Source organism: Ovis canadensis, chromosome 14, assembly GCF_042477335.2.
Source record: "Ovis canadensis isolate MfBH-ARS-UI-01 breed Bighorn chromosome 14, ARS-UI_OviCan_v2, whole genome shotgun sequence".
In the NCBI taxonomy this organism is placed as follows: Eukaryota; Metazoa; Chordata; class Mammalia; order Artiodactyla; family Bovidae; genus Ovis; species Ovis canadensis.
Window position 1 is genome coordinate 57,894,184 of NC_091258.1, and position 14,416 is coordinate 57,908,599.

A 14,416-nucleotide genomic window follows, 5' to 3' on the forward strand; every position below is an offset into this window, starting at 1 on the left:
GCTGCTGTACTGGGTGGCATGGATGGAGCGCACCTGAGGTTGCGCGCTCTGCTGGGCGGCGCTGCTCCAGGACTTTGGGAAGGGCTGGGTCTTACACCCTGTTTCCTTGGTGGGAATAAGGACCGGAGACCGGGGGAGGTGGGAAAGGAGGATCAGTTGCCAGAAATGCCACTAAGAATCGTCTTCTGTCTCTCAGGATAACAAAACCAAAACGTGGCCGCCCAAAGCCCCCTGGCAGCACCCTTCCCCGCTGCCCAGCACCCTGCCTGGCCCAAGCGCACCACTCTATGCAGTCGCCAGCCCCGGCAGCCAGTGGAGCGACCCCATGCAGATGCTGCAGTCCCCGGTGTGGGCCGCCACCAGTGACTGCAGTGCCGCCTCCTTCGCCTACGTGCAGCCCCCGCCGCAGCCCCCGCCCCCACCAGCACACAAGGCAGCCCCCAAGGGCTTTAAGGCCTTCCCTGGGAAGGCTGAGCGCAGACCGGCCTACTTGCCCCAGTACTGACCCCGGGCCTGCCTGCCTGCCCGCCCAGAGCTTTTGGGGCCAGGGGCCCCAGCCCAGGGCTGACTGGCTGGCAACAGCCCCCTAGAGGACCAGTGTACCCCTGTCCCAGGCAGGGATCCTTGGGGATGGAGGTGGTTGGCAGCTCCAAGCCTTTAAGGCCTGGCTTCTCAAAACTCTGGAGGCATCAGACACCTGGAGGGCCAGATGAAGATGGAGTTTTCTGACTCTCCTCAGGGAGATGCCAGGGGATGTTTGAGTTTAATAAGCACCTCTGGTGATTCTGATGCAGGTGGGCCACTGGCCACACTTTGAGAAACACAGCTCTCAAGTTTGTAGACCCCACTGTGTGTTGGGAAGGTGTTGGGGCTGAAGGCTGAGAGCAAAACTGACCATTCTTCTGAAACCTTCCCTTTCCCTCCTTAACACGTTGAGTGATGACCACACCAATCACTGTATTTTATAGCTATTTTTCATATAGGTTTTTAGTTAAAATATCTCCTGCCTAAAATGCATTGAATATTTTAAGATAACAAATAGAGTGGCTGGAGGTTTTTCAACACTATATTTAAGCTTCTATGAACTGGGCAAAGGATAGCATATTTGTGATGAGAAGCAATCACCTGGGTTTTCTGTAGATGGACAGCCCCTCGGCACCCCCAGCAGCACCCAAGGGGTGTGAGCTTTACGGGATTTACAGAAGCAGGATCATAGCACTGATGGTGCGTGGAGATGAGCCTGCTGGCTGCTGCCCGTGTGCGGGATAAAGCTCCACCTTCTGCCCTCACATCTTTCCACACACGGCCAGAGGCTTCGACACGGTTTCCTAGCGTGGGGGTGTGGTCAGGGGGCTGCAAAGAGACACTTGAAATTGCAGTAACATTGTGAGCTGGCTCAAGACAAACCAATTAAGATGTAGATAGGAATTAATTTAAAAGTTTTTCTTTAAAGAAAAAAATAAACCACCTCATTTTCAGTTAACATGTGCTGTTAAATAGATAACATCCTGTGGATTTAGGGATATTTTTCCAGCCAGAATGGATCCAGAAGAATTGAATGGTGCTTAAATTGAGAAATAATAAATATATCTATATAGACTAGACATATCCCACTGTATATTAATTGAGGTTACAGAAGTTCTTTATATAAAACTTATTTAAATTTTTCATATTTCATCTTTGAAAAAGTCTAATTGAGAAAAATCCATAATATTTTCTGGTATGAAAGTTTGACAGTATTAATATTTTTTTTTATATTTTCTTAAATCATTAAACCATTTTAATATATGTTAACTACTAATAAATGGTTTATTCTTTCTAACTCCATATAAGCTTTTCCAGCAAAGATTGTAATAACACAGTTATGTTCTCATTTTTCTATGAATATAAGTAAATTTATATTTAAAAATACCAAAAAGAATATATATATATATGATGTATGTAGACACACTAATTATAGAGGACCCTTAGGGTGTCTGAGCCCAGCCATCTGAATCTTTAGTACTGTGGTGCCAGGCTGTCTCCAGGCCTCGGGTGTTGTCTTTTGTGCTGAGTGGGGATGTCAGTGCTGCCTGTAGTCATGATCCTTTCACCGTGGGTTCTGAACATTCACCTCACCATGTTTACAGAGAACTGTTTTGTACATAGACTTTTCAGGCACGTGCTCTGCACCGACCCTGCGTGGCTCTTGTCCGTGTTAGCTGTCACTGTGTGTGCGCTAACGTCTGTTGAAGTTATCTGTGGCTGTTTCCTTGTGAGATAGTTTTCTCCTCTCCTTCAGTAATGTGTCTCCAGTACCCCGTGTTTCGAGTTCTATTGTCCTGAAGTACCCTTGTTTTAATAGTGCCTCCCCAGAGACCTCGCCCTGGACAGAGGTCAGTCCTGTGTGCTCCAGCGCAGGTGACATCCACATTGCTAACTGCCACTTTCCAGTCTCTTTTTCTCAATTAAGGAAGACATTTTGTAATTGCGTCTCCATGGGCTGTGAGACTGTGTGAAGCTGTTTGTGTAGTCTCCTTGTGGGTGCTGTGTTCTCAGCACCGCCTTGCTTTGAACACTGGTAATTCCAGGTGCTGCGCTCGGCAGAGGGGTCTCGCCAAAGCGCATGTGTGTGCGTGTGTGAGTGTGTGTGTCCTTTGTGTGGCCAGGCGTGGCTGCCTTGCTCGTGTGACTAGTTACAACGCTTCCAAACTGGAACTCTACATTTTGTATCTTACTTTTAAAGCTCCTATAAGTAAAATAACTATTGGCTTTATTAAAATATACCTTTAATAATTTTTGGATCTCTGTCTAAAATGAACTGCAGCAGATAATCATGCCAGAAGCCCTGTCTGATTCATTACTTTGAAAAGCTGCACACGAATAGGTTTTCAGGTCAGCCTGTCCTCTGATTCTGAGCCCTTGCAAGGGCTTGTAATACCTTGTAATACCTCTGGGGGTATTAGGATAAGCCGGGGCAGGGGGGTGCTGGCATACAGAAAGTGGGACAACCTACCACATCTCTCCTGTTGGCTTCCCTGAGGCCAAGCTGAAAGGGCCTCTGTGTGGTCAGAGCCACTGTTGTGGTGAAGAATGCAGACTCTCCTTGGGTTGTGGTCTGCCAACACACACATTCCACCAAGTGTGGGCACTTGTGAGCTGCCCAGCCAGCCTTTCCAAGAGGCAGACCCAGGCAGGAGGTCTCCCCTAACTCCGCCAGACACCCGCCATGTGGCAGACCCTCCCTCACAGGGACAAGAAGGACTCGTTGCACTGGGTGGAGCCATCCTGCTGCGGAGAAGGGAAGGCTGTACAGTGGGAACCACCGAAGGAGCGGGGGCTACAGGGGAGCCCTAGCTCATCGTCACAGCAAGACAGCATTTGGTTGGAACTTCTCCATGAACTTAAGAAAACGGGGTAAATGAGTATGAATATATAACCTACAGTACAAGTACCACTCTGGCTTCTTTCTGCGGAAACTCCCAGAAGCTGAGCACGGGCACATTAAATACACCTCAGGACAAGGTTACTTAGTAGCAGCCATGCTGTATGAGTATTGCTAAGGAAGACACTGAAAGTTCATATTAAAATGCTAGCCAGAACATTTTATAAATGTTAAACATAACATTTATAAATGTAAATGGTTATAAATGTAACCATTTATAAATTGCATAAAATGTGAACACATTTTATTCATATGTGTTCCTATTTAACATTAATACCCAGTGCTGTTCTCCAGGCAAGAATACTGGATGGGGTTGCTGTGCCCTCCTCCAGGGGATCTTCCTGACCCAGGAATTGAATCTGAGTCTCTTACATCTCCTGCATTGGCAGGTGGGTTCTTTACCACTAGCACCACCTGGGAAGCCCATATTCTTGCCTGGAGAATCCCATAGACAGAGAAGCCTGGAGGTCTGCAGAGAGTCGCAGAGTCAGACACAACTGAAGTGACTTAGCACACACGCACTCACACACATGGTCCTGTTCACTGAGTTCTAATTGACAACAGTGGTGGAGACAGGAGTCCTGTAAACCCAGCTCCGTCCTGAATGGGTGGGGACGGAAGCAGACAGATGTTCACCAGAGCCTCAAGATGGTCCCTGGGGGCTTTGGCTCAGCTGAGAAATGGAGGACACACAGGCAGGTCCTTATGAGGCTGGTGACCCTCCTTTTCCATCTGGGGTTCCTGGGAGAGTGGGCATCCAGCTCTGGGGGTGTAGCTGAAACTCTGCATCCCAGCCATGGTTCTGGGAAAGGACGGCCCACTCTGTGACCCATCTCGTGATCTGCTTCCTGATGTGGATTCAAGAATAAACCCTGCCAAAGGTCAGCTCCTTGATTCCCAAAAAGATGTATGTGGACAAGTGACTGTCAGGGTCTCAACCACATGTGCCCAGGAGTCTGAGGAACCTCTGGGGCCAGGCTCTTGGAAGTAACACAAACAGATGGCCTTAGGATTCACAGGGGTTGGCTGGCTGGGCCCAGGCCTCTGCTTGTCTGTGAGGGGTCTTGTATGTGGGCCTAGGTGAGGAGGAAGGATTGTTTCCCAAGTGTCAACGTTCATTTCAACATTTACTATTGTCACGCTCCTTGCTAGGATAGGAGCCAGGCTGCATAGAAAATGAAGTCTCTGCCCATAAACTCCAGAGAAGGCAATGGCACCCCACTCCAGTACTCTTGCCTGGAAAATCCCACGGACAGAGTAACCTGGTAGGCTGCAGTCCATGGGGTTGGCAAGAGTCAGACACAACTGAGCGACTTCACTTTCACTTTTCACTTTCATGCATTGGAGAAGGAAATGGGAACTCACTCCAGTGTTCTTGCCTGGAGAATCCCAGGGACGGGGGAGCCTGGTGGACTGCCATCTATGGGGTTGCACAGAGTCGGACACGACTGAAGCGACTTAGCAGCAGCAGCAGCAGCCAGTGTTCTTGCCTGGAGAATCCCAGGGACGGGGGATCCTGGTGGGCTGCTGTCTCTGGGGTCGCACAGAGTCGGACACAACTGAAGTGACTTAGCAGCAGCAACAGCCCATAAACTCAGTCTTTTAGGGAAGACAACTCCCTCTTTCCCATTCTTGGTAAGAGATACATATTCAAGCACTCTGCTCAGGCAGAAATCCTAGAAGACATTTTTGATCTTTTCTACTCTCCTCTTTCACTTAATTAGCAAGTCCTACAAGCGCTACTGTGGTCTTCCCTGGTAGTTCAGCCCGTAAAGAGTTCGCCTGCAATGAAGGAGACTCCAGTTCGATTCCTGGGTCGGGAAATTCCCCTGGAAAGGGAAATGCTATCCACTCCAGTATTCTCCACTCCAGTATTCTCGGGCTTCCCTGGTGGCTTAGACAGTAAAGAAACCGCCTGCAATGCAGGAGACCCCGGTTCAATTCCTGGATAGGGCAGATTCCCCTGGAGTAGGGCATGGCAACCCACTCCAGTATTCTTGCCTGGAGAATCCCATGGACAGAAGAGCCTGGAGGGCTACAGTCTATAGGGTCACAGAGTCGGACACGACTGAGTGACTAAGCACAGCACAGCACAGCACAAGTGCTTCTGCAAGCATATTTCAAATCCACCAAGTTCTTACATCTCCACTGCCATCAACCTGGTCCTCCCCATCTCCTGCCTTTCCTTCTCAGGCCTAACGTCTCCTGGACACCCCTGCTACCTCAAGGAAGCCTACCTACGGTGCCCACGTGCCTGGGCCTTTCCGTCAGTTCTGTCCGGCCAGAGCTCAGCCTCTGCCCGGCCTTGTTTAGGACTCCGCCATAATGTGTGTTTGCACACGTCCCTCTCGCCAGAATCAAAGCCTCAGTAGAGCAAGGAGTCAGTCTTGTTCATGGCCACAAGTGCAGGGCGCAGAATACCGCGAAGCAACTCCAGATGATACAAACGAAATGAGGTGCCGCAAAGGCCAGAGGCAAATTCTAATACAAAACCAAAACACAGAACTAGACTTGAATCGGTTTTCACATCGGGCTAAAAGAATACACAATGACCAGGGTTTGTACTAGAGCCGCAAGGAAGGGCTGTTTAGCTCTTTACCAAGTACAGAGTTTTCTCTTACAGTGAAAACCTACGCCCATGTGCGGAGAGGAAATATTTTTTAAAGACGTAACTGGATTCACCAGGAAAATCTGGCGACATCCCAAAGCGACAGAACTCAGCTCAGCAGGCAAGCACCACGAGCACGGAACACGAGCTCCGAGCCTCCTGGGGGCGCTGACTCAGCCATCCGGGTTTCTCTTAGCCTGCGCACGCGCAGTCTGCCCCGACCCGGAGTCTGCGCACTTTCGCGCACATGTCCATCCCAGACGTGCGGGTAGAGGCGTCTGCAAGTTCGCCGGTCAGGAGCCGGCGGCTGTCTGAGCGCGGGGACATGCGCACACGTGCACCCCCGGACGTGCGAGCCCACACGCAGACGCGTGCGCACCCCAGCCCGCTCGCTACCTGCGCTGGTCCCGCCTTCCCTGTGCTTAGACGCGTGCGCACCGCCCCTCTGGAGAGCGTGGAGGGTGCCAGGGGATTCGCGGAGTTCGGGAGAACCGCGACTCCTCACCCTTTCCAGGTCACCGTGACTCAGCATCCTCGGTGGGTGCGCCGCCTCGGAGCAACTCCCGAAAATCCATCGGCGTGTATCGCCCCACACCCGACCTCCTTCACACTCGAGCCCCAGAACTGCTGCTACCCTGTCCCGGAACCTCCCTTTGCCCTTGTCCTGGTGATCTCCTGGTCTCCATGCCCTGCCTGACTCCTGTCCAACGGCCCTGAATTGAGGCCTGACTTAGGTCCACCCTTTAATCCACCCCTCTATCTCGGTTCATAGCATTTTGCCGAGGGCATTTGAACGTGCCTGGCTCTGGAGCGGTCTACTGAACTTTGAGAGCCAGGTTTTCTTTGGATGGTGGTTGTCAGCCCCGGGTCTGGATGCATAGAACCCTCTGAGAGAGCCACTTCTGAACACTGGTACTGTGCGGTTTGCAGACAGGGCTTGGCTCAGCATGCGGAGACGATTGTGGGGATGGTGATAGAAAACAGGTTTAACTTTCATCTGTATATGGTTTAGTCACTAAGTCGTGTCCGACTCTTGCTCCATGGGCTGTAGTCCACCAGGGTTCTCCGTCCATGGGATTCTGCAGGCAAGAATACTGGAGTGGGTTGCCATTTCCTTCTCCGGGGGATCTTCCCAACGCAGGGATCAAACCCAGGTCTTCTGCACTGCAGGCAGATTCTTTGCCGACTGAGTTATGAGGGAAGCCACTTTATCAATATAAATATAAAATTACCTTAATATTTTTCCAAACTGCAGACCTCACCCTACTCCCCAAGGTTTGATTAGAGAGGCTTCCTCCACACCCCAGTGTCTGATCGTTGCCCCCTCCCCCGCACCCCCCCCCCCCCCCCCACACACACACACACACACTGCACCTTTCCTGGTAAGAATCTCCCTACTGCCCTACTCGGATGCTTAGATCCAGTCCAAGGGGAGCAGTGTTGATCCAGTGTTTGTATTCTCCTACCTCCCTGACTTTGCCTATGCTGCTGTTCTTGCCTTTGGAAATGTCATTCTTGGCCATTTCCTCTTGTAAAATTCTACCCTGTCAATCAGATTTACAGGCTTAATTGATGTGCAAATAGAAGGTGGGGGAGGGGTGATGGAGAGGGCCTGAAAGAATTGCCTGCTTCTTCTCCTTCCCAGTACCCTTTCCCCAAGGCTGAAGAGTCAGAAGTGGCCCAGGACAGGGCCAGGGCAGGGTTGTGATTAAGAACAGGGTTCAAGACTGGGGCAACCTTGAACTGATTCTCTTCTTGGTTTAGCAGAATGGCTGTGTTCAGATTTCTTAGCTTGTCTGTTATGTGGAGAGGATAAGGGATATCACTCATGGGGTGCTATGAGGGGTATGTGGCAGAGAATTTAGCGCAGAGCTCTGCATGCGGTAAACTAGCAGGAGCAGGAAACTACCCATACTTTCCTGCTAATATAGAAAACCCACGTAACTGGAACTTCAACGTACAATGTTAGAATATTACGGGGAGATCTGAGAATAGGTGGGAAATCTAGAATAATTGAAGCTGCTGGGAATCACAGAGGCCAAACTGCTGGAGGTGTACATTATAGAATGTTAAAAAGAAGATGAAACCTCTAAAAAGGTAATCATTGGAGGCCTTGCCTCCTTCCTCTTTAGGACCTAAGCTGCTCCTGTGGGTTTCAGGTGAATGGAAGTGGACATTGGGGAGGATAGTGTGGCAGGGGGCAGGTGAACACCCATAAAATCTTTGGAAAGATTGGGAGTTGTAAATGACAGCTTAGCTTAGAACAACAAGATGAGGGGAAATCAGTGGTTCGTACTGCAGCTGCAGACTGAGGTGGCCTGGCCCCTGGAACTTGGGTGATGGGGTTCACTCTGCCATCTCTCTGGAGGTCCTTCTCTTCATGGTCTGTCCTTTCTGAGAGGCAGCTTAACACTACAAAAAAAAAACTTGAGTTTTTCCTACTGGCTTTGGGTCCCTGTTTGGCTGTCTTGGGCTTCCCTGGTGGCTCAGATGGTAAAGAATCTGCCTGTAATGTGGGAGACCCAGGTTCAGTCCCCGGGTTAAGAAGATCCCCTGGAGAAGGGAATGGCTACCCACTCCAGTATTCTCACCTGGAGAATTCCATGGACAGGGGAGCCTGGTGGGCTACAGTCCACAGAATTGCAGACAGCCGGACACGACTGAGTGACTTTCACTTCTGACTACTTAGGTCATGTGTTCATCTCTGGCTTAAGTCATATGTTCATCTCTGATTCAGTCAAGGAGGCAGAGGAAGAAACCCAAGGGTGAGAGGTAGTGGCTTTGGATCAAGATAACAGATAAACAGACGTCTGCTGTGATCACTGAAAAGAGCCTGCTTGAGAAAAAGGGAGGCAGTGGCTCCTACTGTCGAGAGTCATCAAAGGAATCAGAGAGCAAGTGGATGATATGGGTAATAGCTACTGAAACTGGCCTTCCTGTTGGATAGAGTTCTGTTCTGAAACACAGGATTGAGGGTTGAGAGTGCTGTTCTGTGCAGATAGCTGGTTGGATGGGAACTCTGATTGGAGGGTTTCTCAGAAACTAGTGGAACAGATGCTGTTCAGCACTGTCAGGGTTCTGCTGGATATGGGAAGCCCATTTAAACCTCAGAGTTGACAGGTGACCCAAAACTCTGGACAAATAAGGGCCATGTGGCAGGGCTGTTCCCTGCAAAGTCCTGTGACCATCTCTTCAATCTCTGACCCCTCTCTCTTTTCCTTATCTTTAGGAACTCAAATAATTCTGGGCAGACAGAGAAAGGCCAGAAGTGGCAGTGACAGCATGGTACTGGGAGGTAGGTCAGAGGAAGATCTAAGCCTAGGACTGCAGCAGGACAGGGCACACTCCTGGATGGATGGTGTTTCTGGGGGAACTGGTTGATGGAGAAGCTCAATTTGAGTGCACAGTCCTTGGGCCTCTTCTCTCTGACTACATTTACTCTGTCTTACCCACACTCTCCTCTAGGCTCATGACTTCAAATGCTATCTATTCACTCATGACTCCCAAGTTTTTCATCTTGCCTGAACCATCCCTCCTCATACTCCAGACATGAACACCCAACTCAACACCTCCACTTAGATGGCTAATAGGTTTTGAAAACTTGTCAAAAATAAGGTAATGATCTTCCCTGTAAAACTGGCATTTCTCCAAGATGCAATGGCAATTCCATTTTTCCAGGAATTCGGCTAAAAAAACCAGATGTTATCATTGACTGTTCTTTTTCTTTCTCTTACTTCTTCACTCATATATACAGATCACCAGGCCCAACTCCTACCTTGACACCTTCATTCCTGGTCTGCATTCTTGCTGTAGCATCCTGTCTGTTGTCCTTACTTTCATGCCTACTGAATTGTTGGTCTAATCCTTTGGTAAACATGTCAGATGGTGCCCCCCCTCCTTTGTTTAAACCTTTCAATGGTTTCCCATCTCTGTGGGAATAAAACTCAAAGTTCTCACAATGACTTCTTGCCTTCCTTCCCTCTCTGACCTCATCCTTTCACTCTCCCCTCATTCACGCCGCTCCAGCCACACTCGCCTTTTGCTGTTGCTAAAATATCAGCGTGCTTTCCTCAGGAGTTTTGCAGCTGCTCTTCCCTTTGCCTGAACACTTCTCCCCCAGATATCCAAGTGGCTTGCTTTCTCACCTTCAGGCTTTTGCTCAAATGTCACCTCCTTAGTGAGTTTTGCCTTGACCATTCTGTTCAGAATTGCTTCCTCTATTTCCAGCACTCTTTTCAGTTTTCCTTTTCTCAGTAGCACTTACCAGCATCTGATAAGCCATATATTTTACTTGTCACCTAAGCAGCCCGAACACCTGGAACACTGCCTGTAACACAGAAGGTGTTGGAGGGAGTTAAGTGAATGAATGAATGAACGAATGAACGAATGAAGCAGGCAGGAGCTCGGCCTCTGTTCCCCAGTCAATTCCAGGCAAAGGCTGGTGGAGTAGCAGCAGTCCAAGTGGCTGCCAGGTAGCAAGGAGAGAAGAGCTGAGGTCCCGGATCCCCGGCTGGCTGTGGGCTTGGTTGCCCCCGGGGCGCGGACGGAGGAGCGGGACGGAACGGGGCGGGGCCAGGGGCGGGGCGGGGCTGGGCGCCTGCGCCATAAAGCTCGCCGAGCTCCGGGGCTCTCCGCCTGTCGTGCGCCGCTCTCCACGCTTCCTTGTCGGCGCTCGCCCGGCTCCGTGTTCCCAGCCGCTCACGCCATGGCCGCGCTCACCCAGAACCCGCAGTTCAAGAAACTGAAGACGTGGTACGAGCAGCACGGCCCTGACCTCAACTTGCGCCGCCTTTTCGAAGGGGACAGGGACCGCTTTAACCGCTTCAGGTGCGTGCGCGGACGGGAACGGGGGCGCGGACGTGCCGCACCGGGAGGCGGCTCGCGGGGCCGTGCGGTGCAGGGCCAGGGCCCGGAGGGCGGGGCGGCGGTCCCCGGGGTGGGGGTCGGCCGTGGATCCGGGCCTGGGCACAGGCTGCACTTCGTCCTTGACGCCTCCTTGAAGCAGGTTTCCGGTTGCTCGCTGGAGGTCTCGGGGCCCCGGCAGCTTCGTCTGGAGGAGTCCCTTTCCGCACGCACCCCCCGCTTCCCTTCCAGGGGGATATCTCTCTTCCCTCCCCTACCCGCCCACCAGTCTCGGCCGGCTGAAGCAGCCCATCCTTCCGCGGTTGTGAGCAAGGGCCCTCGCTGACGCAGCAGGCGCGGAAGGGCTGCTCCCCACTTCATGCGATCCTGGCTTAGAACGGACCATCCGCAGGGTGTGGTCAGGGTGGGACAGGCCCGTGGGATTTGCGGGGAGCCTCGGTGGAACGCTGGAGAGGTGGGGCTGTGATTCCTGCCCTGGAGGCTAGATCTGGAGACCCGTGATCAGGGGTAAAAGAGGAAATCTTGGGGGTTGGGAATGGCGAACCCATTGGTGCAGGTATTGGGCAGGGGAGATCTGTGGCGCCAGATCCGAGGTCCCTGATGGCCAGCCCTGGCCTCCGGGGCACTCCCTGAGTAGGTTGGGTTAAGGAGCCCTGGGCCAGAATGGTCGCTCCCTGGCCAAGGCGGTGGCAGCGCTCCCAACTCTGTCTTCCCATCCCCCAGCTCAGTTTTAGCGGAGCAAGGGCCCCTCACCCAGTGTCTGCAACTTGTGCTGTGCTGCGCCTGCTGCAGGTCAGCCGGGTGGGCGGGCAGCTGACAGAGGACACCACTGTGCTGGCCAGCTGAGGCTTGTTTGGATTTGGCACGGGGAGGATGTTTTTTCTGGAAGCATCTTGTCAGGGAGCTGTCTGGGGTGTGGTGGGCAGCTTCTGCTGTCTTTCTGCAGCTTGAACCTCAACACCAACCATGGGCATATTCTGGTGGACTACTCCAAGAACCTGGTGACGGAGACTGTGATGCAGATGCTGGTGGACCTGGTAATGTTCTGCTTTGGAGGGCTTGACCGGTGACCCATGATGTAGCAGGCGAGCAGGGCTCCTGGCGCCCCTAGATTCCTGAGCATCTTTACTTCCTTCTCTTAGTGAATCTCAGTCACTGCCTCTGTGCCCCTGCCCCTGGCTCGGGTTCTCACCAGCAGCCCAGGGGACCCAGTGCCGGGATGTCTGAGCAGACCCTTCCCAGGCAATGAGGGAGGGCGCCAGGCTGCAGCCATCCATCAGTCCCCCTGGGGATCTGCACCAAGCCTTGTGCTTGGGGTCTTGGACTCTTGACCATCGTGGGTGGGACCAGGTCTCAGTGTCTTCTCTTCTCAGGCTAAGTCCAGGGGTGTGGAGGCCGCCCGGGAGCGCATGTTTACCGGTGAGAAGATCAACTTCACTGAGGTGAGCTGGCCAGTGGACAGCAGTCTCTGCACACCCTCCACAGCCTCTTGGTTCCCTTTGGGGTGCGTCTGACTGTTAGCAGCATCGCCTTGTGTCATACTCCTCCTCTTAGGCAATGCTTTTGCTTAACGAGGGACCTGAAGGTCTGTTTCCTCAAGCAAGTTGCAGGGCCCAACACACCCCAAGACACACCCCATGGTGTGTCTTCCCCAAGCCTGCAGTCTAGGTCTGGTGAGCGTGGATGACGTCCAGTGTCTATGTCTGTCTGGGGACAGCAGCTCTCAAGCCTGCAGGGAGAGGGCATCTCAAGACATGGTCAGAGAAATTAACTCTGACCTGTTCTTGCTGCAAGTTTTATTAGTGAAAAGCAGACTCCTGTCAGAATCAATCTCCTCAGTGGGAGGAGTCAACAGGAAGCTATGTCAGGGCCAGGTCTGGGTCACCCTGTTCCTGAATTGCTGTGGAAGCCTTGGAGGCTTAAGAATCACTGAGCACGCAGAGTCTCATCTTCATAATGTTACTAGTCTCCTTTTACACACGGGGAACTTGAAACTCAGAGATCAAGTCACTTATCTAATGTCATTCTCTAAGTGGCAGATTCAAGATTCAAACACGTCCTGTCTTTCACTGCTGGGCAGTCTGAGGGAGGCTGCAATCAAGGAGGGCTTCCTGGAGAGATCATTTCATTGTCTATAGAACAAGGCTCAGAAGTGAGGTTGGACAGGGTGAGGGTGGTGTGGCATGAAGCCCTCTACCTTAGCGAGCCGCTCCCTGGGCTAGAGTCCTAAGATCATCCCTTCCTGTCCCTCCAGAGTCTCAGGTGTGTTTCTTTCAAGGCCTCTGCTGCCCGAAGCTCGATGGGACTGTTCTCACTTGATAAGGCCAGCTGCCTGGCGCCTATCACAGACTTAGGATCTGTTTTGGTTTCCGGTGGTGGGTGTGATGAAACACTTGGTGAGGGAAGGTTCATTTGCTTGCTTTGCTCCACTTCCAAGGGGCCAGGACACTTTTCAAAAGGTGCCAGCAAGCACCATGAACTTTTTACCAGGAAGATGAGATTGGGCATCGTGAGCGTTGGTCCTCTGTAGCCACTTACTGCTTGTCTTTGGCCTGTGTGGCCGCCAGTCTGCCTTCGCTCACTCCATTCAGCTTTTCTTGACTTTTTATGCCCTGAACGTCCGGGGGTCATCGGGGCCTGTCCTAGGCCCATTCTGGTCTCTCTCCCCTTGTGACTATCTACAGCACATAAAGCAAGGGGCACTTGCCTTGCTTCCTCCCTCCCCCGGTTCCTGGGGGTGGTCCCTACTTCCGTGAACACACAGTGAGTTCTCTGTATGAGTCCAAATGCTTAACAGACCTTAGGGCCTGAATGTCCATTGGGTGCAGCTGGGTGTGTGGCTGCACTGGGGCGAAGGCCTTCACACGCTGACTCTCGCCCCCAGGATCGGGCTGTGCTGCACGTGGCCCTTCGGAACCGGTCAAACACACCCATTTTGGTGGATGGTAAGGATGTGATGCCAGAGGTCAACAGAGTCCTGGAGAAGATGAAGTCTTTCTGCCAGGTATGGGCTGGACTTCTCACTAGCCATGTGTGTGCTTGTATTTGGGAATCTAAGGGTCCCGATGGGCCGCCCTTCCACTCCTTGGAGAGGACCCCAGCTCTCAGTAACCTGAGGTGGGGGCAGTGTGTGTGATTGCTGGCCATGGGGGCTCTGCTAAGGCACGGATTCCCCTAACCCTGTTCTCGAGGAAACCACTATAAGCAGCTGTGGAGCAGCCTCCTTCTTGAACTGTAATAGCTGTGGGCTCACGGTGACAATCTGGCCAGGTCAGAGATCTGAAAAGCAAAGTGAGGCCTCTGGAGGGTGGAACAGTCGGGGAGAGACTTGCTTTTTGTAACTTCTTAAGTCATGGATCCTTATTTCCTGGTCTAGAACTCGATAAAATTTAAAACTTAGGATTTTCTTGACCACACCCCTGCCAGATTTCCAGAGGCAGTCTTTATTTACTGTGAAATCTCGCGAAGTTTCCTGTGCATGCGCTAGCCTGTCTGTCGTCTCTTTGAAGCACACACACCCA

At 52.0% G+C, this 14,416-nt stretch overlaps 2 protein-coding genes across 7 annotated transcripts in view; both read left to right on the forward strand.

Annotated features, from left to right (window-relative positions):
* The window catches only part of GARRE1 (granule associated Rac and RHOG effector 1), an 81,305-nt gene extending 78,530 nt beyond the window's left edge, over positions 1-2,775 (forward strand). For all 6 annotated transcript variants that reach the window (XM_069550328.1, XM_069550330.1, XM_069550332.1 and 3 more), the window contains one exon: positions 197-2,775. In XM_069550328.1, the coding sequence (XP_069406429.1) occupies positions 197-505 (309 nt within the window). In that variant the 3' untranslated portion in view covers positions 506-2,775. The remainder of the gene's footprint in view (positions 1-196) is intronic.
* Positions 2,776-8,828: 6,053 nt separating this feature from the next.
* Positions 8,829-14,416, forward strand: part of GPI (glucose-6-phosphate isomerase) — a 29,394-nt gene continuing 23,806 nt past the window's right edge. Inside the window, exons 1-4 of the mRNA XM_069550334.1 lie at positions 8,829-10,859; positions 11,842-11,932; positions 12,269-12,337; positions 13,780-13,899. Coding sequence (XP_069406435.1) covers positions 10,738-10,859; positions 11,842-11,932; positions 12,269-12,337; positions 13,780-13,899 — 402 coding nt within the window. The 5' untranslated portion in view covers positions 8,829-10,737. The remainder of the gene's footprint in view (positions 10,860-11,841; positions 11,933-12,268; positions 12,338-13,779; positions 13,900-14,416) is intronic.